The 23,376-nt window shown below is 39.7% G+C and overlaps 1 protein-coding gene across 2 annotated transcripts in view; it reads right to left on the reverse strand.

Moving 5' to 3' along the window:
- Positions 1–23,376, reverse strand: part of LOC133554015 (potassium voltage-gated channel subfamily C member 1-like) — a 70,557-nt gene that overhangs the window by 15,594 nt on the left and 31,587 nt on the right. For both annotated transcript variants that reach the window (XM_061902338.1, XM_061902339.1), the window contains 2 exons: positions 12,370–13,306; positions 2,845–3,021 (listed from right to left, as the gene is read on the reverse strand). In XM_061902338.1, the coding sequence (XP_061758322.1) occupies positions 2,845–3,021; positions 12,370–13,306 (1,114 nt within the window). The remainder of the gene's footprint in view (positions 1–2,844; positions 3,022–12,369; positions 13,307–23,376) is intronic.

Here is a 23,376-nt window from a genome sequence, read left to right on the forward strand (position 1 = left end):
GGTCCTGTTGATCAGGAGCAGTAGCTCCACAGCCACAGATCCACTATTAACCACTAATATCACAGTCAAAATGAAAGCTTGTTCCCATAGGCACCAAAAACTGTTAATAACGTTTAGACAAAAGTGTATATTATATATACTATTATATGCATAGTATTTATATAGGTGTGTGTGTGTGTGTATTTTGGGTATATGCATGTGTGTATGTATGTGATTATGTGTGTATATGTATGTATGTATGTATGTATATATATATATATATATATGTGTGTGTACATATATGTGTGTGTTGTGTATATATGTGTGTGTGTGTGCATATGTATATATGTAAGTGTGTCTGAATTTAAATGTATTATATATAGATAATATATAGCATATATGCAGCAACCACTGAATTGAATTATATTATATGTATTATTGTATTATATATTGTGTATATATATATATTGTATATGTATAGGGGTGGGACCAAATAAGTTTACTTCTTCCCACTCCCTTTTGAGCCAATCTTGACATCTACAAAAGATTAGTCACATGTAATGTTTTCAATGTAGGTGTAAAAATAATGTCTATATATATATATATATTTATTTTGTATTTTATGTCATTCTTTTGTTTGCATGGTTCAAAATAAACCATTCATTCATTCAAATCAATACGCTGCAGAATGCTTAAAAATGATCGAAAGATGTAAATATGACATGTTATTATGAATGTGCCTGTTACTACATACCATATGTACTTTGACTGTATATATGAAACCTTGATGGAGGAGTTTGTATGTTTTTTGGACATTTTATAGACAGAATAGAGCGACTCCCGTTCACTCCATTGTAAGCAGACTTTTGCTCGCTTTTATTTAATATTTAAAATGCATTAAAAAAAGAAAAACCTTTGTGTTCTTGTTTTACAGAAGGATTGTGAATGACTCCAAAAAAAAAAAGTTCAGTTCCCCTTTAAGCATGTATATAAAACGTCATTATAGATTTTAGGATGTTTTTTAGAGGGCTTTAAAGGATGCATAGATCAGATCAGCATTACTGCACCTGCATTTTTATGACTAATCAGCATTTTTTTTTCTATCAAATTGAATTGTTTATATAGCGCTTTTTTCTAGGGACTAAATGTGCTTTACATAGTGAAACCCGTTATATAAGTTACATTTAAAGTGTGGGTGGCACTGGAAGCAGGTGGGGAAAGTATCTTGCCCAAGGACACAACGGCAGGGACTAGGATGGTGGAAGCGGGGATCAAACCTGGAATCCTCAAGTTGCTAGCACGGCCACTCTACAAACTGAGCTACGCCGCTCCTGACGTATACCATTAAAATACACAGAATGGGGAATGATGTGTGTGTTCTTGTTTCACATAAGGATTATGAATGTTGGGCAACATTTAAAAAAAAAAAAGTGCTGTTCCCCTTTAAGTAGTGAGCATCAAGTTAAGCATGTAAACCACTGTGATCAAAATACGAGTACGCATCCATAAACACACCGAAAAATAAAGTTGTTATAGGTGCCTTATTTAGGTGGTAAATGAATGCAGACTAAGCCACCTGTAATGGGTGTTTGGCGATTATATTGTACAAGAAACATCTTGTAAGTAATGTAGTGTCCCGACAGAGGCACACAGTCTGACACTATTTTTAAACGTTAGTGCCGACCCTAAAACGGCAACAGCAACCCTCATAACCCTACTAGCATTTTGGATGGAACAAGAACATAGTACTTCCTCATTATGCACCATTGACGGTTACAATAAGCATGGTTGCATTTACCCCTAGAATTACAGAATTATGAGCATCAATATTAACAAAATTATGTAGGTTTTTGTATGTTCTCTATGGTCTTTATGTCTATATGTCCTACTTGTTGAGGATTTCATTTCTCATTTTGAATTAATTACTTCAAATTTAAATTATGTTATTGAAGTATTTAAATTACTAATATGTTCAACTTGATTGTTACACAATGCAATTAATATAAAAAAACATTGTTTTTTCTTTTTACAAACATGTTTTCAAGTACCAGTTCAGGTCAGGCACCACTTAAGCACCGGCACCATTTTTTCAAGTAGAGATCGACAGATTATCGACTGGGCCGATTATTTGCCGTTTTTAGGTATATCGGTCGCTTTTTCACTTTCTCTTACTCCTGCAATGTTTGTTGTTTGTACGCAGTATATTTATTCTACTTAGCTCCATTTTTTGGCCGGAAATCCAGTTTTGGAATAAGTTGATCTCAATTCATTTAAATGGCCAACATTGATTTGTGTTTTTAATTACAAGCTGACTCGTGAAACCAATTGAGCTCCTAAGTTGAGGTACTACTGCATTTTGCATTGTTTTCTGCAAATACAACTACAAGTATTCTTTACAAAATGTGTTTTCGTTCATATTTTCAGTTGTTCTGGAGCAGATTCCTTGATAAAAATTATTTGTTATGATAACAATCGCTTTGGTTTTTATTCTAACAATCTTTTGGAATGGATTATGAGATATCTCTGTATATATTTTCATCATCAAAAATGTTATTAGATTTATAGACCAAATAAGTGGCTACAATTGAAGCTGAAATGATTCCTTTAAAACCTGCAATAGCTCAAACAGGATCGGGACGCAGACATAAATGCAATACAGTGAGTCTAAAATCAATAACGTCATACCTAGACATCCATGTGGGAGTGTTTGACTCATGTCTGGGACTTCATGTGTGCAGGCATGATAGTCTCCATGAATAACTTGACTGACTAGTGACTAGACAGCCTTCTTGTCAGCTTGTGTCGCGTGTGATTCCCTTCTTGAGAGGAGAAAAGAAGATGAATTGCGGTCTACAAGTAACTCACCACTGTGGACGCCGGGGTCTCCTGGGGTTAGGAGGAAGCAGGTGGCTTCTTTCTTAGATCTATCTCGCCCTCGGGTGCAACGCAGAGACCACTTTTCATTGGGGGACAGCGGCTGGGTCAGACTGTTGCCTTCCTCCTCTGAGAGGGCCACGTTTGCATCCCCGTTCTGTTTGGAGTCTGACAGCAAAACAAAACCCACAGCGATAAATGCCAAAGCTTTTAAAAAAAAAAAAAAAAAAAAAAAAAAAGAGTCCCCCGACGACTGGGACTCTAAGGTAGAGCAAATTGCATGAAACCTTTGTCTTTCTCTGAGGAAATCCAATTTGACTGCCATGTAATAAGGAATAATTTAATCTTGTGCGCTACAATCTTTATGACTAAGCAACATTCATCTAATTGGTATATCCTCTGGGAGAAGGAGTAAAAGGCAAGACATACAGTGGACCTGAATGTAAATATAAGAATCTAACATATACCTAAAAGCATCAAATAAATGAACATTCAAAACATGGACGCACTATTGGGACACCTGCCCATAACACCAACAGGAAGTGCCAAATAGATTATAACATAGTAATAGAGTTAAATAAAAAGCAAGCGATGTTATGCAATATTATAAATTAGGGCTTTCAAAAAAAATAAGAAAACTCATGTTAACAGGGACAGCGTGGCTTTTGGAGCGTAGAGCGGCCGTGCCAGCAACCTGAGGGTTCCTGGTTCCATCCCCAGCTTCTGCCATCTTAGTCAAGTCCATTGTGTCCTTAAGCAGTACACTTTATCTTAGCTCCTGATGAGTTGGGGTTAGAGTCTAGCACAGCAGCTCCCGCCATCAGTGTGTGTATGTGTATGAATGGGTGAATGTGGAAATAGTGTCAAAGCGGTTTGAGTACCTTGAAGGTAGAAAAGCGTTCTACAAGTACAACCCATTTACCAGACATGTGATTAATCTCTGAAAATCATCACATTAACTATGTATGAACGCAGATTAATAACGCAATGTTTTTGAGCATAAATGGTCCTTAAAATTAACTGCGGACATTTACCTGAAAGGAGATGCAAGTTATTTTATGGTTAATGATCAGGTCAATGCATTTATCGATAAATGGAATGCAATCAAATAAAACCATTCAAGTACAGTCATTCCTCATTCATCGCTGTTAATTGGTTCGAGACATGATCGCTACAAATGAATTTCTGGCAAAGTAGGAATTGTACAATAATAAGAACAACAATAAATTTAACATTTTCACAGCGAGAACATAAAAAACATGAGAGCCTTCTAGACATGAAATAAAACTCTTTAATCACCTCTACACCCTTTTAATCCAATATAGTAATGCTGCCTGAGGCTGAACCAAGCAAGCAGCATTGAACAGTGCGCTTGGCTTGGTCTCCAATACTACTGTAGTTATGATATTTTTATCCACCCATCCATCCATATTCTACCAATTGTCCCTTTCAGGGTTGCGGGGGGTGCTGGAGCCTATCTCCGCTGCATTCGTGCGGAAGGCGGGGTACACCCTGGATAATTCGCCACCTCATCACAGATTATATTTTTAGTTTACTGTACTTAGTCATTTAAAGGGGAACTGCACTTTTTTGTAATTGTGCCTATCGTACACAATCCTTATGAGAGACAAGAAGACAAAAGTTCAGGGATTTTTTTGCATTAGAATTTTTAATAATCTGCTCGTTCTTGGTGGCTAACATTGCAGCTAATTGGAGCAATTCATTCTGCCTCTAAATCACTTTGAAAATGCATCCAAAAACTGCTAACAATACTTCATGTACTGTACATTCAGTATCCTGTATAATAACCAGAGGTGGGTAGTAAAGCGCTATATTTTCTCCGTTACATTTACCTAAGTAACTTTTTGGACAAATATTACTTGTCAGAGTAGTTTTAATGTAACATTTTTTACTTTTACTTTAGTATTTTTGAAAATAAGAAACGCAAATTTTACTCTGTTACATTGAGTTTCATTTCGATTTATTCCATTTATTTCACAATTAATGATAATTTTTGATTAAGGCTTGCAAAATGTATTCATATGTCAGCGACCTTGCTTCCGGCAGGCACTGTCACATGACTCTGTTCCGCCAATCCAATTTAAGCAGTATTGATGTTTCACCAATCAAACAAGAACAAAGTAAAGCTATAGGAAGATGAATTTTTAAAGTATATGATACAATATAGACCTATGTACTTGTTTAATAAGTATCAGAATGCTCCCAAAAAAGACACTTTAATTACGTTACATGACCCCAGAACATACCGGCTGTTTGAGATAACTGGTGAACAGAAAGTTCCTGAAACAACTGACTAAAAAAGTGATCTTTTTGTGAGTCTCTGATGATCCTAATAACCACAAGTACCATTCAAACACATTAAAACATTACCAACAAAAAAATCTGTGGAAAATTGTACTTATCTGTAAGCTCAATAGCTTTAAAGTCACAAGCACTAGTTTATTAGTGTATAGCATTTTCTTCTTCCATTGTACATACATTTAAACAAGCTGAAATGTCTACGCTCCCTAGTGTACGAGAAGCACAGTGTGTATGGCCATCAGTCACATTAGAGCTAAAAGCATAGAAACTAGAACTTCACATATAGTTTTGAAAATAGAAGAAAACTGAATCATTTGACAAAATTGACTAATTTAACACATACTGCACATACTGACTGTAACAAATGACATTACATCAGACATGACAGCACAAATCTTCAATGATTAATTTTAAACTAATAAAAAGAAAATTAATATCATGTGCTGTCATCTGTGTCAGTAAAAATGTTTACTTTTCAGTTTAGAGTAGCCCTAATTCCAACTACAGAAAACATGTCAGAGTAAATTGAATTTTGTGTTTTACAAACAAACACACACACACACACACACACACCAACCACAATTTTTTTACAGAATACTTACTTACTCTTACTCAAGTAATTATTTTGATGACTACTTTTTACTTTTACTTGAGTCATATTATCCTAAAGTAAAGGTATTTTAACTTGAGGACAATTTTTGGGTACTCTACCCACCTTTGATAATAACCAAGCTGTAGCGGAAGTTTTATTGTAAGAGCAAACACTGAGGAACTATTTTTTTCTAGCAAAATAAGACTAACACATCGCCTTGCGAAGGCATGCTGCAGAATTAGCCAAAAGCTAACTTCTTGCTTCAGCTGCTGCGTGGCTTTTGAGTTTGTAATGCAATAGTACATCAATCTGTATCTATTGAAAAAAAATGACCAATCATATTGCAGTATCTGTAAAGTATTAAACTACATGTCATGTTTTGTTTGAACACAGCTAGCTGAACAGCATATGTAGTCGTACTAACAAGCGTGATGTGCTGCATATATTATGATCAATGTTATGACTCATTTGATGGACAGTTGTCTTCTTTGTCAAGCTGGGAAGCTGGCCGGGAAAGTTTTTTCTGGTTGATTTTGGGTAAGCACACCATTTATAAAATGTTCCACGTTTACAGTGTCAAGTCACGCCGACCTCACTTTCTAGGCTTTCGTCGGCTCTGAAGTTTCACCCTCTATTTGTGCATGCTTCTACAAACCCCGTTTCCATATGAGTTGGGAAATTGTGTTAGATGTAAATATAAACGGAATACAATGATTTAAACATCTTTTTCAACCCATATTCAGTTGAATGCACTACAAAGACAAGATATTTGCTGTTCAAACTCATGAACTTTATTTTTTTTTGCAAATAATAATTAAATTACAATTTCATGGCTGCAAAACGTGCCAAAGTAGTTGGGAAAGTCCATGTTCACCACTGTGTTACATCACTTTTTCTTTTAACAACACTCCATAAACGTTTGGGAACTGAGGAAACTTTGTTGAAGCTTTGAAAGTGGAATTCTTTACCATTCTTGCTTGATGTACAGCTTAAGTTGTTCAACAGTCCGGGGTCTTGTTGTCGTATTTTACGCTTCATAATGCGCCACACATTTCCGATGGGAGACATGTCTGGACTGCAGGCGTGCGAGGAGAGTACCCGCACTTTTTTACTACAAAGCCACGCTGTTGTAACACGTGGCTTGGCATTGTTTTGCTGAAATAAGCAGGGGCGTCCATGATAACGTTGCCTGGATGACAACATATGCTCCTCTCTGAGATGCTACCTTACCGTGGTAGAGGAGTTTGCGTGTCCCAATGATCCTAAGAGCTATGTTGTCTGGGGGCTTTCATGCCCCCTGGTAGGGTCTCCCAAGACAAACAGGTCCTAGGTGAGTGATCAGACAAAGAGCAGCTCAGAGACTTCTATGGAATTACAACAAAATGTACTCAGATTTCCCTTGCCCGGACGCGGGTCACCGGGACCCCCTTTCTGGAGCCAGGCCCGGAGTTGGGGCACGATGGCGAGCGCCTGGTGGCCGGGCCTGTCCCCATGGGGCCCGGCCGGGCACAGCCCGAAGAGGCAACGTGGGTCATCCCTCCAATGGGCTCACCACTCATAGGAGGGGCCATAGAGGTCGGGTGCATTGTGAGCTGGGCGGCAGCCGGAGGCAGGGCACTTGGCGGTCCGATCCTCGGCTACAAAAGCTAGCTCTTGGGACGTGGAACGTCACCTCACTTGGGGGGGGAAGGAGCCTGAGCTAGTCCGCGAGGTAGAGAAGTTCCGGCTGGATATAGTCGGACTCACCTCGACACACAGCAAGGGCTCTGGAACCAGTTCTCTCGAGAGGGACTGGACCCTCTTCCACTCTGGCGTTGCCGGCAGTGAGAGGCGACGGGCTGGGGTGGCAATTCTCGTTGCCCCCAGGCTCAAAGCTTGCATGTTTGAGTTCAACCCAGTGGACGAGAGGGTAGCTTCCCTTCGCCTTCGGGTGGGGGGGACGGGTCCTGACTGTTGTTTGTGCTTACGCACCAAACAGCAGTTCAGAATACCCAACCTTTTTGGGTACACTCGAGGGAGTACTGGAAAGTGCTCCCCCGGGTGATTCCCTTGTCCTACTAGGGGACTTCAACGCTCATGTTGGCAACGACAGTGAAACCTGGAGAGGCGTGATTGGGAAGAATGGTCGCCCGGATCAAAACCCGAGTGGTGTTTTGTTATTGGACTTTAGTGCTCGTCACGGATTGTCCATAACAAACACCATGTTCAAACATAAGGGTGTCCATATGTGCACTTGGCACCAGGACAACCTAGGCCGCAGTTCCATGATCGACTTTGTAGTTGTGTCATCGGATTTGCGGCCTCATGTTCTGGACACTCGGGTGAAGAGAGGGGCGGAGCTTTCTACCGATCACCACTTGGTGGTGAGTTGGCTGCGATGGTGGGGGAGGATGCCGAACAGACCTGGCAGGCCCAAGCGCATTGTGAGGGTCTGCTGGGAACGTCTGGCAGAGTCTCCTGTCAGAGAGAGTTTCAATTCACACCTCCGGGGAACTTTGAACATGTCACGAGGGAGGTGCGGGACATTGAGTCCGAGTGGACCATGTTCCGAACCTCTATTGTCGAGGCGGCTGATTGAAGCTGTGGCCGCAAGGTTGTTGGTGCCTGTCGTGGCGGTAATCCCAGAACCCGTTGGTGGACACCAGCAATGAGGGATGCCGTCAAGCTGAAGAAGGAGTCCTATCGGGTTCTTTTGGCTCATAGGAATCCGGAGGCAGTGGACGGGTACCGACGGGCCAAGCGGTGTGCAGCTTTAGCGGTCGCGGAGGCAAAAACTCGGACATGGGAAGAGTTCGGGGAAGCCATGGAAAACGACTTCCGGACGGCTTTGAAGCGATTCTGGACCACCATACGCCGCCTCAGGAAGGGGAAGCAGTGCACTATCAACACCGTGTATGGTGCGGATGGTGTTCTGCTGACTTCGACTGCGGATGTTGTGGATCGGTGGAGGGAATACTTCGAAGACCTCCTCAATCCCACCAACATGTCTTCCTTTGAGGAAGCGGTGCCTGGGGAATCTGTGGTGGGCTCTCCTATTTCTGAGGCTGAGGTTGCTGAGGTAGTTAAAAAGCTCCTCGGCGGCAAGGCCCCGGGGGTGGACGAGATCCGCCCGGAGTTCCTTAAGGCTCTGGATGCTGTGGGGCTGTCTTGGTTGACAAGACTCTGCAGCATCGCGTGGACATCGGGGGCGGTACCTCTGGATTGGCAGACCGGGGTGGTGGGCCCTCTCTTTAAGAAGGGGGACCGGATGGTGTGTTCCAACTATCGTGGGATCACACTCCTCAGCCTTCCCGGTAAGGTTTATTCAGGTGTACTGGAGAGGAGGCTACGCCGGATAGTCGAACCTCGGATTCAGGAGGAACAGCGTGGTTTTTGTCCTGGTCGTGGAACTGTGGACCAGCTCTATACTCTCGGCAGGGTTCTTGAGGGTGCATAGGAGTTTGCCCAACCAGTCTACATGTGCTTTGTGGACTTGGAGAAGGCATTCGACCGTGTCCCTCGGGAAGTCCTGTGGGGAGTGCTCAGAGAGTATGGGGTACCGGACTGTCTGATTGTGGCGGTCCGCTCCCTGTATAATCAGTGTCAGAGCTTGGTCCGCATTGCTGGCAGTAAGTCGGACACGTTTCCAGTGAGGGTTGGACTCCGCCAAAGCTGTCCTTTGTCACCGATTCCGTTCATAACTTTTATGGACAGAATTTTTAGGCACAGCCAAGGCGTTGAGGGGATCCGGTTTGGTGGCCACGGGATTAGGTCTCTGCTTTTTGCAGATGATGTAGTCCTGATGGCTTCATCTGGCTGGGATCTTCAGCTTTCACTGGATCGGTTCACAGCCGAGTGTAAAGCGACCGGAATGAGAGTCAGCACCTCCAAGTCCGAGTCCATGGTTCTCGCCCGGAAAAGGGTGGAGTGCCATCTCCGGGTTGGGGAGGAGACCCTTCCCCAAGTGGAGGAGTTCAAGTACCTAGGAGTCTTGTTCACGAGGCGGATCGGTGCGGCGTCTTCAGTAATGCGGACGTTGTATCGATCCGTTGTGGTGAAGAAGGAGCTGAGCCGGAAGGCAAAGCTCTCAATTTACCGGTCGATCTACGTTCCCATCATCACCTATGGTCATGAGCTTTGGGTCATGACCGAAAGTATAAGATCACGGATACAAGCGGCCGAAATGAGTTTCCTCCGCCGGGTGGCGGGGTTCTCCCTTAGAGATAGGGTGAGAAGCTCTGCCATTCGGGAGGAGCTCAACGTAAAGCCGCTGCTCCTCCACATCGAGAGGAGCCAGATGAGGTGGTTCGGGCATCTGGTCAGGATGCCACCCGAACGCCTCCCTAGGGAGGTGTTTAGAGCACGTCCAGCTGGTAGGAGGCCACGGGGAAGACCCAGGACACGTTGGGAAGACTATGTCTCCCGGCTGGCCTGGGAACGCCTCGGGATCCCCCGGGAAGAGCTAGACGAAGTGGCTGGAGAGAGGGAAGTCTGGGCTTCCCTGCTTAGGCTGCTGCCCCCGCGACCCGACCTCGGATAAGCGGAAGATGATGGATGGATGGATGGATGGATGGAAGCAGGGGCGTCCATGATAACGTTGCCTGGATGACAACATATGTTGCTCCAAAACCTGTATGGACCACTCAGCATTAATGGTGCCTTCACAGATGTGTAAGTTACCCATGCCTTGGGCACTAATACACCTCCATACCATCACAGATGCTGGCTTTTGAAGTTTGCGCCTATAACAATCGGGATGGTTATTTTCCTCTTTGTTCCAGAGAACACCACGTCCACAGTTTCCAAACATAATTTGAAATGTGGACTTGTCAGACCACAGAACACTTTTCACCTTTGCATCAGTCCATTTTAGATGAGCTCGGGCCCAGCGAAGCCGGCGGCGTTCCTTTGTGTTGTTGATAAATGGCTTTCGCTTTGCATAGTAGAGTTTTAACTTGCATTTACAAATGTAGCGACCAACTGTAGTTACTCACAGTGGTTTTATGAAGTGTTCCTGAGCCCATGTGGTGATATCCTTTAGACACCAATATCATTTTTTTTATGCAGTACCTACCGCCTGAGGGGTCAAAGGTCCGTAATATCATCGCTTACGTGCAGGGATTTCTCCAGATTCTCTGAACCTTTTGATGACTTTACGGACCGTAGATGGTAAAATCCCTAAATTCCTTGCAATAGCTCGATGAGAAATGTTCTAAAACTGTTTGACAATTTGCTTACAAATTGATGACCCTCGCCCCATCCTTGTTTGTGAATGACTTAGAATTTCATGGAAGCTGTTTTTCTACCCAATCATGGCACCCACCTGTTCCCAATTAGCCTGCACACCTGTGGGATGTTCCAAATAAGTGTTTGATGAGCATTCCTCAACTTTATCAGTATTTATTGCCACCTTTCCCAACTTTTTTGTCACATGTTGCTGCCATCAAATTCTAAAGTTAATGATTTTTTTGCAAAAAAAAAAAGTTTCAGTTTTAACATCAAATATGTTGTCTTTGTAGCATATTCAACTGAATATGGGTTGAAAATGATTTGCAAATCATTTTATTCCGATTATATTTACATCTGACACAATTTCCCAACTCATCAGGAAACGGGGTTTGTATAAGCAGCAGTTAATCCTCCATATATTCAGCTTCAAAATGATAGGGTTGCAAATCCTAATTTGTCCAAAAATAGTTGTCTTTGTTATCTGTTACCAAGTCTGCCATGATTAGAACACACATGAAGTAGGAACACACATTTGTTGCTCGAAATCAAATGTGCGTTTCTTTGGGAAAATAAATAAATGTACTGAGCTCCGGTATTGCTTAAAATGACCAAAATACAGTAAATACTGTACACATTACATATTGTTATGAATGTGTCTATTACTACATTATACTGTATAAAGACTTGCAGTGTGTGTACAAAAAACGGAGGGTTTTCAAGTTGTTATAGAGGGCTTTGACTGTGACTAATTACCTGCATGTTGCAAGCACTTTTTATTATCTTTAAGATTCATAAAAAATTACATGTCTTCTTGTCTCTCATTATGATTGTGAACAATAAAAGTTTTTTTAAAGCAGTTCCCCTTTAACTCTTAATTAAGGACTAAAAAATTGTACATATGATCAAAAAAATTAAAAACCAAAAAATACCCAGTCTGTGGTAGTACCGCAGTATTTAAAGCGTAAAAGTGTAAAACATTTTTAAAATGTTCCTGAATGACATTATAACAATACAACTGCATTTGTGTTAAAAAATTGGTTAGTTTTTTTTCCAGTTAGTTTGCATTATGCAATCGAGTAATAGCAAGTTATTAATCATAAATAATCTAAATTCAAGTGTAATTAATCAGATTTTTTTTTAAACAGCACTATTATAAATAAAAAGCGATGAGAAAATGTTTAAAGTTATATTTGTATTGATAAGAATTTAAGTGTTCAATTGAAAGTGAAAATAAATCTAGAACACAGAAATGTCAGCAGAGGATCGCCTCAATTTCAAATCAAAACAAAAACTAAAATTAAAAAAAAAAGTACAAAAAACAGATTTTCAGAAAGGAGGCAAAAAGTACTTTAGATGAATTTAAACTTTTGATACAGAATGGTAAGTAGTCTTACCTGATCGGTTTCTGCTCACTTTCTCCTCAGCCGCCAGTGGACAAGTGTCACTCTGAGTGCTGTTTCTGTGTGAGTTTGTCTCCGACTTCCCAAACGATGCAGAGTCAGTTTGAGTATCTGGATTGGGATTGTGCTTATTCTTCTTTTTGGGCAGCTTCTGTTTGGCCATGGCCAGCGAATAGTACATCCCAAAATTATTCACGATGACCGGGACGGGCATTGCGATAGTCAGGACCCCAGCCAGCGCACACAACGCTCCCACCATCATGCCCAACCACGTCTGCGGGTACATGTCGCCATAGCCAAGAGTTGTCATGGTGACGACGGCCCACCAAAAGCTGATAGGGATGTTCTTGAAGTGTGTGTGATTATAGCCTGTGGGGTCGTCTGGACTGGCACCGATACGCTCCGCGTAGTATATCATGGTGGCGAAGATGAGCACACCCAGAGCCAAGAAGATGATGAGCAGGAGGAATTCATTTATACTGGCCCTCAAAGTGTGTCCAAGCACACGAAGACCAACAAAGTGTCGCGTTAGCTTGAAGATCCGAAGAATCCGGACAAACCGCACCACTCGGAGGAAACCTAGCACGTCATTGGCCGCTTTGGATGACAGCCCGCTCAGGCCCATTTCCAGGTAAAAAGGCAAAATAGCCACAAAGTCAATGATGTTCAACGAATTCTTTATGAAGACCAACTTGTCTGGGCAGCAGATGATTCGCACCAGGAACTCAAAGGTGAACCAGACCACGCAAACGCCCTCCACCAGAATGAGGATGGGCTTGGTCACCATTTCCCACCTCTCCTCTACACGTGTAACGTTGCCCACAACCACCAGCACTGTGCGGTTCTGAAGCTCGTTGAAGGCTTCGTGGGTCTCCAAGCAGAAGGTGGTGATGGACACCAGGATGAAGAAGAGCGATGCAAGTGCCACTCCCTAGTGAGACACATCAAACAGTTATTATAGTCATCAATTAATCTAACAAACTAAGAAACAACCTGGAAAAAGTCAATGGAGTTTAACAGGCCTTCTTTGGGAGGCTTTAGGGCTGGCACAGCAGTTTAAGATTATTTTTTTAACCTGCTAAGATAACTTTAGCTGTATCTGAGGCAAAATGACTAGATATTTAATACTGAATTCAAACATATACAACTTGAAGTCGTCACCGCAATTTTTTCTAGACATGGTCGAAAATCTTTATAAACATGATATATATATTTACTCCGTCACAACATTAGGTACACCTGCACACTCTCTGATCAATACAGAGCTGCATTAAAAAGCTGCTTTACTCAGCATTTATGCCATTGCATGCCGCAGGTCAATGTTATGCACATGCCACGATTAGATGAAAATAGTATTTTATCCTACTTTTATTTGTGTATTTTGTTCACAGCCTGGAGCTCCTAACCCTTTTGGCTGATAACAAATAAGGAGGTCCATCTTGCTGTGGCATCGCAACGGAACTAGACTGCAAAACCCCGCATTTAAAACTGCGTGCAAGCTCACGCCCAAATGCATGAACCTTACGATTTGATGCTTTGGCATTATTTAAATTTCTAAGTCAGAAAAGACTAAATTCATCATACAGTAGGAAGGGGATTCATATGGCCCCATTCGTCACAGTTTACCTTACACATGAAACATGAATTGGGGGGTGCACTATCCACTTTAGTCACCAGATACAGTAGAGTGTTTTGTGGCAATTCCAAATTTTACCACAACGTTAGTTGCAATGTAGAGTGTCACTTTCGATCATTTTCAGCAGACTGCATAGCGAAATGGTTTGCCATACCTTCCTCTCACATGAGATCCACCCAGGAATGGGGCCATATGAATCTCTACCCAATTGAAGGTCCTTTTTTAAAAAAAAAAGAAAACCATTTAAACTTATAAAGACAAATCTGAAATTTAGCAATTATTTTTATATTATTTTATCTCTTTTTTATTAGTTTTGTCACACCCAGGAATGGGGCCATATGAATCTCAACCCAATTGTAGGTCCTTTTTAAAAAAAGAAAACCATTTAACTTTTAAAGACAAATCTGAAATTTAGCAATTATTTTCTTTTTTTAGCTATGTCATTCTGTAGATCAGTGGTCCCCAACCTTTTTGTAGCTGTGGACCGGTCAACGCTTGATCATTTCTCCTGCGGCCCAGCGGGGGGAGAAGGGGTTCTTTTTTTTTTTCTTTGTCATGAAAAAGGGAGGTTTTTGGGGTTTGTGCACTAATTGTAAGTGTATCTTGTGTTTTTTATGTTGATATAATATTTAAAAAAAAATTGAAAAAATACAAATTAATAAAAAAAACTCTGCGGCCCGGTACCAATCGAGCCGCGGCACGGTGGTTGGGGACCACTGCTGTAGATGTCCATATATAATCCCCATTAATTGCCATTAAGGGTCAATAAATTCAAGTTCTACTTTTGGCAAATTATAGCCTATTGTACAACCACTGAAATCATAAACATTTAGCCTCACACATTTAACATACATTCTAAAAGTCAATTAGACACATGATTATAATGAGCATAATTACAGAAGCTAAAAGTCTTGATGAAACAAAAAATAGCAGACATAGGGGGACAATGGTACATTATATGTAAGAATAAGATCATACAAAGGGTTGAAATGCAGACAAATGGCTTAGATTGTATTTATTTGAAACATAAATGCCACTCAGTGCGGTAAGGAAAAAGATAATTAAAGACGTATTATATGAGGACATTTTATTAACGAACAATAAGTCATTTAACACTCATCTGTCAGTTAATTCAGAAAAGTAATAAGAGTGATTACCTCTCCATTTGCATGTCAGTAGAAACAATACAATTCAATAGACCTACATTGTGAGCATCCTGTCTTTCTTGTTTACTAAAGCCTGCACTGACTGTAGAGTCCTCACTGTCATCTTAAACAATCTCCCAGCTGAATAAATATGTGCCTGTACCTGATGTGAACTGTCTGCTGTTTACTTTATAATGTATTTGGACACCAGCAAATATAAATGACCACTGGGGTCGGGGGTAAACAAGAGCAGGTTATGGAGCAAAGTGGACATAATAGCTAACAACAATTAATGCCTCTCCAGTGTGTGCACACAGCTTTCTGCCCTGACAACCTTCTTGACGCTGAAGCGTTCATAAGATCCCCTGAGAAGTATGATGAGAGACGAGAGGAACGACCGACTGGCCTTGTCTGTGTCCTTAGAGGATCGAGGAAATCCCCTCGTTGCACAGGCACGGCTTCCCTGAGACGACGCGTGCGCGCTCTGTGTGCGTTCCAGATATTAGTCATACTGTGGGTACAGTGAGGACATGATTGTGTTTACATTATGTGAGGAGGGACGCACTTCCCTTCTAGGGATAAAACTATTACCGACCGTGGCAAGATATTACACATTCCAGCATGAAGGTTTAATTAATTGAGATATAAGGTAAATGATAGGTAAACAAAGCTGTGCATGTGTATCACTTATGATAAATCATGACAAGAAATCAACTGGAGGTTACCATTTGTACTCTTAATTTCAGATGAAAACAAGACAACTCCTGCACTGAAATAGGGGGCAGCATATTGCCAACCTATCCCAGGCTCGGAATCTGTGTCGAGTTTGCATGTTCTGCCCATGACCGTGTGGGTTCCCTCCAGGTACTCTGGCTTCCTCCCACCTCCAAAGACATGCACCTGGGTATAGGTTGATTGGCAACACTAAATTTGTGAGTGTGAATGTTGTCTATCTGTGTTGGCCCTGCGATGAGGAGGCGATTTGTACACGGTGAACCCCGCCTTCCGCCCAAATGCAATTGAGAGAGGCTCCAGCACCCCGAAAGGGACAAACGGTAGAAAATGGATGGACGGTTATTGCCAAAATTTTGCAGAGTACTCCTGATCCCCTAAGAAAGAAGGAATCGCTCAAATGTGTGTATTGCATGAAATAATCATAATGAAAAAAAATAAACAATATTTGCTTTGTATGCCTACAAGGTGTACCTGGCTACCTATTATCACTTGTGACACTACAAGATAGGACATACAGTACTTTATCAATAAAATGATGGCAACAAACAACCTAAAACTGGCGCATTGCAGACATACCAATTTACCATTTATCAAATAAATGCATACAGATATTCCCAAAAAAGCAAATACAACATATCATTCTTTTTCTTATGAGGGTGGCAATCATTTTTTTTTAAATCACTAAAACTTAACAATTAAAGAATGTTTTCATTTATATATATATTTTTTTATTTGTGCTATCAAACGATTAAATTGTACAATCATAGTAATCTTAATTTGAATTATTCGCAATTAATCACAGTTGCTACAGAAGCATTGCTGAGCTTATCTGTAGTACTTTTGTTAACAACAAGCGTGGTTTGTAGTCCACTACTTGTTGTTGATGTACTTGTAGTCTTCCTGCTAGCAGCTGCCTCAAGAACATGTATTGCTTTTGGGTGATATTTTAAATTTGTTGTGCTGTGATGAGAAAATCCATTGGGGTGTACTTTGAAGCGAAATTTACCAACATTGCATGCCCGCTTCTGGCTTGCTGTCAGTGTGTAACTTTCAGTCCTTCAGTGATAATGTACGTTTTGCCGTTATGGAGGTGATTATTATTAGGGATAGACTGACTATCTGCGCTGTTTGGCATTTTGACGTAGTGTGTATCAATATCGGCCTTCCTTTATTTTTTTTTTACAACTACAATAGAAATATACCAGGAGATACAACATATATACATATGGTATCAGTATTAAATATTAAAAACATTTAAAATGTGAAAAATACAGCGTAACTTAGTAGTAATAACCAGTGCTCCTTTCAGCTCTCCAGTGCTCAGACGGTATCGGCCCAGGAAAAAACATATCGGTCGATCTGTAATTATTATTACCTTAGGGGAGCGGCTACACACTGTGTATGAGGACACAAAATTATCTGCTATCATGTCAGCTGGGGGAACTAAAAATGAATACAGTGTCAGTCAAAGGGGCTCGGCATTAATCGGCAATGATAATCACATATTTCAAGAAAATCGACCATACTGATCGGTGGCAAATTAATTTTGCACATTCCTCATATTTATTTTTATTGTAATGAGAAAAAGTGTTTGATTGTTCTGAACTCCAATTACCATACCAGCAATGCACAGTTATGAGCAGAAAAAATCTGCCTAATAACCCTGCATGGACAAAGATCAACTGTCTTATCTGATGTCTTGTTCTCCTTTCGACTGCAAACGTGTTGAGACTAAATCAACAGTGCCTCTGCCATTTATTAAAAATTAAATTGCCCTTTTATAATCACAAAACCACAACGCCACAAAATAAATCAGCATTGAGGACAATAGTGTCTCAGCTATGATTGCAGCGACAATATGTTCTCCAAAAAAAAAAAAAAATTGCCATGTACCGTTTCCTTTTGCAAAGGCTTTTCATCAGCATGCACTGATGATACACATGCCACTTTAGACAGACAATTCCATTTCAAGCGTGGTAAGCATCCACTTCATGCACACGTATATGCATGTTTTGTTCAAAACCTTGCAATCTATTTTCTTGGGATGGAGACATGTGTTAGTTGCATCAACACACATGAGGTCGCACACAGACAACAGGCTGTTGTGGCGACCGAGATCAAAACTGTGAATCTTCCCGTTGTGCGGGTGCTTGTCATGAGCCCACGAGGCCTTGGCAGTGTTTAGTTTACTCAAATGCCAAACGATTGATCTGTGCTATTAAACAGAGCTGGTGTCTGCATTTCTGCTGAGGAAGACGCTGTAGGTCCTGGCACGTTATTTGCTCTACCAGTAAAAGATCTAAACTTAAAGTTGTTACATTAACATCTTACTTGAGGAAGTAGTGGTAAGTTGTTTTTTCTATAGACACTTTTACACAGACTGCAATTTTTCCATCTTTTTTCTATGTCACATTATGATTGCAGGTTGCCGTTTGTCTGTGTTGAAGCACACAGTTGTAGTAATATCCTGCTTTGTTGTGTTTTGCATAAAAAGTAAAAGTGAAAATGTGCTGGTAGTTATGCAGTATCTCAGAATGGCCGAGCTGCACGTTAGTGTGCATGCTTCTATGCTGGCTACCAAATAAATAGGGTTATTTAATCGTTAATTTAAAACCTGACACACACGGCAAGAGAGACCACAATCTCCTGATCCCAGTTCGTCAGTGGAAACTTTAAACACATTTCAAAGGTTTATTAGTGCAACTGCACTTTTCCTGCCTGGCCTGCTGATAATATGCATACATGGGTTATAATATGGCAAAATGGTGTACTGTATACTGTACAACATTTAGGGAAATCTGGTGGAGAATAAACATGTGATTTGAAGAAGGCAGCAGCAAACATGTGGTCCTATGTAAATATGTCACAAACTTATTAGCGTGTTTGTCATCAGTTCCTGAGTTTATCTTTCTGTTCCTATTTAGGAACGTATTCTCATCAGCTCTTAAGTTTGTCAGTCAAATACCAGACCTGACTGGCAAAGGCATAAATTCAGCCTATGGTTATGAAAGAATATCAATCTACACATCAATATAAAATGTGTTTGATAAAACAGTCGATATATATTTTTTGGTCGGGAAAATACCAGAAATTACGAAGCAAGATTTGTTTCATGTAGTCACATGTGCTTTGGGAACCCAGCAAACACAAAGTGGCACTGAGTAATGGGAGGTACACGCTAACAGCCAATCATGTAACAGTATAGACTACCAATTTTGGTTGCACCGTCTTTCTGATTCGCTGAGGATTCACTGCACGGAGTGAGACGAGAAACTGGGATATCTTGATATATCAACTCAATAACAGAAACTTTGATTTTGTTGGTTTTAATGCAGACGGTGTGGCAACATCCATACACTTCCAATTGGTCTGTATAGTGTTCGATTGTTTTTACACTACTGCTATCTAGTATCTCAAAACTGCAACTACCTTCAAATGTACTTTATATTATTACCTTAGCCGCACTTATACTACCTGGTTACCGGAGATCCTGTCCACTGATAAATAGCACCCATGGAAAGTTGGAAATTGTTTTACTGTATTTATTAGCAGGCTTAAATAAGTCATAAAAAGTACCAATAATTATCAATATCGATCCAAAAGTTATATTGTGATATAGTTTTCAGTCCTACGTTGCAAATATGATCAGGCCTCAAGAACTAGCCACAAGCGGACACGACGCAATAGTCTTCATATGTTGCTACTCTTGCTGGCCAATAAATACAGGGTTTCACCCAGATAGCCAACATACCTGTGTGAATTGCTTATGTCGTCAATACATCCGGTTTCGGCGGCTGAATTTGGGTGCATCATGATTCAATATATACTTTGATTCCTAAGGTATAGCGATGTTTACGCTAATCGTTTCCTGTGTGTGCAGCTTGTTAAAAGCATGAAGAAATAGAAGCTCTGGAAGTTTTGGTGAGGATTGACGCTCCTACTTTTGCATTGAATTCCTCAGTTTTACTTCTTTATACTTCTTTCCTCATTTAGGTTTGTAAGACTGAAAATAAACATAACAAAAGTTAACATACATTGTGTATATTTCATAAATAAATTAGAAGGTTTAGTGTTGATGTATACACATGATAAGTTACAAATGTTTACACATAGAAATTCCACAACATTCACACACCAAACATTGCACACACTGTGACTTATCACAGTTAAACCTAAGGTGTAGCTTTGTTTCCCTCTATTGGTCAAATATAGCGCTATATGTATTAAACAGGATTTGATCGGCATTGTGACTCCTAAACAACTACCAACACGACCATGAATAATCATCACAAAGTCAGCCATTTCAATACAAAAACAAATTAAATATTTTTTGCACAATATCTACTTACAAATGTTTGACCAAGATTTGTGATAAAGCGTACACGCTGGGATTTCTACCGTTGTTGCTGCTTATCTGGATCAATATGTTCGTCGCTTTAAAGGTCCGCCAGAAAACAATGACTTGAGTACTTGCTTGGGGCAGAACGTTCACACTTTGCTGTCCAGTCATTGTTAAAAGTCAGATTTTTGCAACTTATTTAGATTTTTTTTAGGGTTGTTATTTACGCCACTGATACTTCATTGTGACACATATGCCTCGCTGTTTCCCCCTGTGGGGTGGTGGGAGTACCGCGTACATAATCAACCCGAGTTTTAATGGCTTTATCAAGCTTATCTGGGCGATGTTCGGTGGGCCAAATGAAAAGCTTTGGCGGGCCAGATGTGGCTCACGGGCTGCCAGATGAATAGGCCTGCACTAGATGGTACGACTAGATAGAGCCCACGTACTACTTGCTACATCTTGAGGTACGCCGAAGAATCACTTGAGTACAGTGTTCTATTTTCCAACATTCAAACAGCGTTACTGTTGCAACTGTGTGTAATGTTATTGTGAGCAAAAAATATTAAATAAAATAAAACCTGTGCATTGTTTTTTTTTTTTTTTAACTTTTAATCAGTCCAACAAAATAATACACAATACAATTCCAATTCCAAACCAACCAGGCCCAGCAACATTCAGAATAGCAATCAATAGAGTAATTGAGAGGACACACAAACATGACACATTATAACAATCCAAAATAGTCAAACAAAAATTAAAAATATCAACAACAGTATCAATATTTATAAGAATTCCAACATAACGGTGATTAAAGATACCTAATTTACATTATCACAGCCATTTATAAAAAATTAAATAAAAACATTCTAAAAATTAACAATAGTGTCACACTGGCTTACACTTGCATTGCATCTCATAAGCTTGACAATCTCATATTCCCGTATACGACTCATTATTATCTAAACTAAATGCATTTTTTTCTACTGATATCATCTCCATAGCTTGTGTATACCAGTCAGTATGAGTATGACTATCAACATCTATCCATTTTTTTAATATTAACGTTTTTGTTATGATGCATATTGAAAGAAATGCATTTTTACTCTTTGATGACACATTAATAAATTAATGCAGATCACCAAGAATACAAGTTTGCAGTGTCATTGGGATGTTTATATTTAGTGATGTGATTGTTTCTTTTGTTGTTTTCAACCATAACGCTTTTATTCTCTGACATTCCCACAGTAAATAAGAGTTCCCTCACCTGCCCGACCCTTCATACGTACCTTGCTATCTACTGCACCAATTTTAAACAGCTGAGAAGATGTAAAATACAATCTATTCAAGATCTTAAATTGACGCAGCTTATTTTTAATGCTCCTAAAGGGCTTATTGGCATTTTTCCAAATATCATTCCATGAAATGTCTCCATGTAAAATGTTTAAGTTGATCGTCCATTTGTGAACACATGCATCATTTGCATTTCTAATATGAGGTTAATTTATTATTCCATAAAATCTTTTAATCAATTTTTTAATTGTATCTTGATTAAAACATGTATTTGCCAGTTCATGGCTGTTAAAAGGCATACTTTCAGAAGATATGCATTTCTTTACAGCGTGTTTTAAAGAGACACAATATAAAAGATTATTCCTGGGTGTATTATATCGATCAACTAATTAATTGAACGGTTTAAAGGACTTTCAATGAATAATGTGAGGTTTAAAAATACCTCTATCATTCCTTGTGGTCCATTTGACCACATTTTTACTATTAATATTAGAATTGTACCAAAGCGGTTGATTCAAAGTATTTTCTGACACAGTTTTAGAATGCTAAAGGTGGTTTCTACTGGGCTCTGCCTCAATTCATTAGGTATTTTTTTAATGTAATATAGACTCCCCACATCAATGTCCAAATTCATTAACAGACTTGTTTCTATGTTGATCCAGTCCTTATCTGCAGAACAATGGAATAAGTGGATTGCTTGTTCACAACCAAAGGAGATATATTAATGTAAAAAGTTTGGTAATTGTAGTCCTCCCTTATCTTGTCAACAAGACAATCTTAAGCATCTGGCCTTCTTTCCACACCATATCAATTGTGATATCATTGTATGTATTTTCTTAAAGCAACTTTTATTAAGTAGGACAGGCATCATTTTTGATTTATAATTAACTGCTGGCAGTACTCATATTTAGTATGTTCACCCGACCCCAAAGTAAAATTTGGAGACGTGACCAGAGTTCCATTTTGGATTCTATCTTATTTTTTAAATGTTTCAGATTTAGATATCTGCTTGTATTAAGGTTTGGTGCAATATGCTATCCGAGACATATAGTTATAGATATATACAATTCTAAACTTACGATTTCTTGCAGTGTTTATTAAGTGGTGATATTTCACATTGATCCCAATATACCTTATACCCTGATAAACAGCCATATTGAGGGATTACCGTATTGATATAGTGAAGAGAGGAGTCAACATGTGACAGGTAGAGAATTATGCCATCACAATACATTGATAGATTTTTATACCGACAACCATTTTTTATACCATGAATATTATTTACACTTCTTATTTTTGCAGCTGTGAGTTCAATAATAAAATTAAATAATAATCCAGATGCAGGACATCCCTATTTTGCACCTCTTTTTAATGAAAAAGGTTATGAAATAAGATTATTGGTTTTGACTGATGCCATGGGCCTTGTATAAAGGCTCATGTCATAATCCATTGTAGCCATCCGGGCCAGGAGATTTATTTGTTGCAAATTAATTTATAGCTTTTTAAATTTCTATTAATTGTAGAGGTTCCTCCAGTAATTTTTGTCATGCTCTGATAATGATGGAAATTGTATTGCGTTCAAATATGTCTGCATAGCTTCTATGCTACAAACTTTATATAAGGGCTGGGCGATATGGCCTTTTTTTAATACCGCGATATTTTTAGGCCATATCGCGATATACAATTTATACCTCTGTATTTTGCCTTAGCCTTTAACGAACACTTTATGCATACAATCACAGCAGGACAATGATTCTATGTGTCTACATTAAAACATTTTTGTTTATACTGCATTAATATATGATCATTTGAAACTTTCATGCAGAGAAGGAAATCACAACTAAGTCAATTTA

Source organism: Nerophis ophidion, linkage group LG06 (genome assembly GCF_033978795.1).
Source record: "Nerophis ophidion isolate RoL-2023_Sa linkage group LG06, RoL_Noph_v1.0, whole genome shotgun sequence".
NCBI classification, from domain to species: Eukaryota; Metazoa; Chordata; class Actinopteri; order Syngnathiformes; family Syngnathidae; genus Nerophis; species Nerophis ophidion.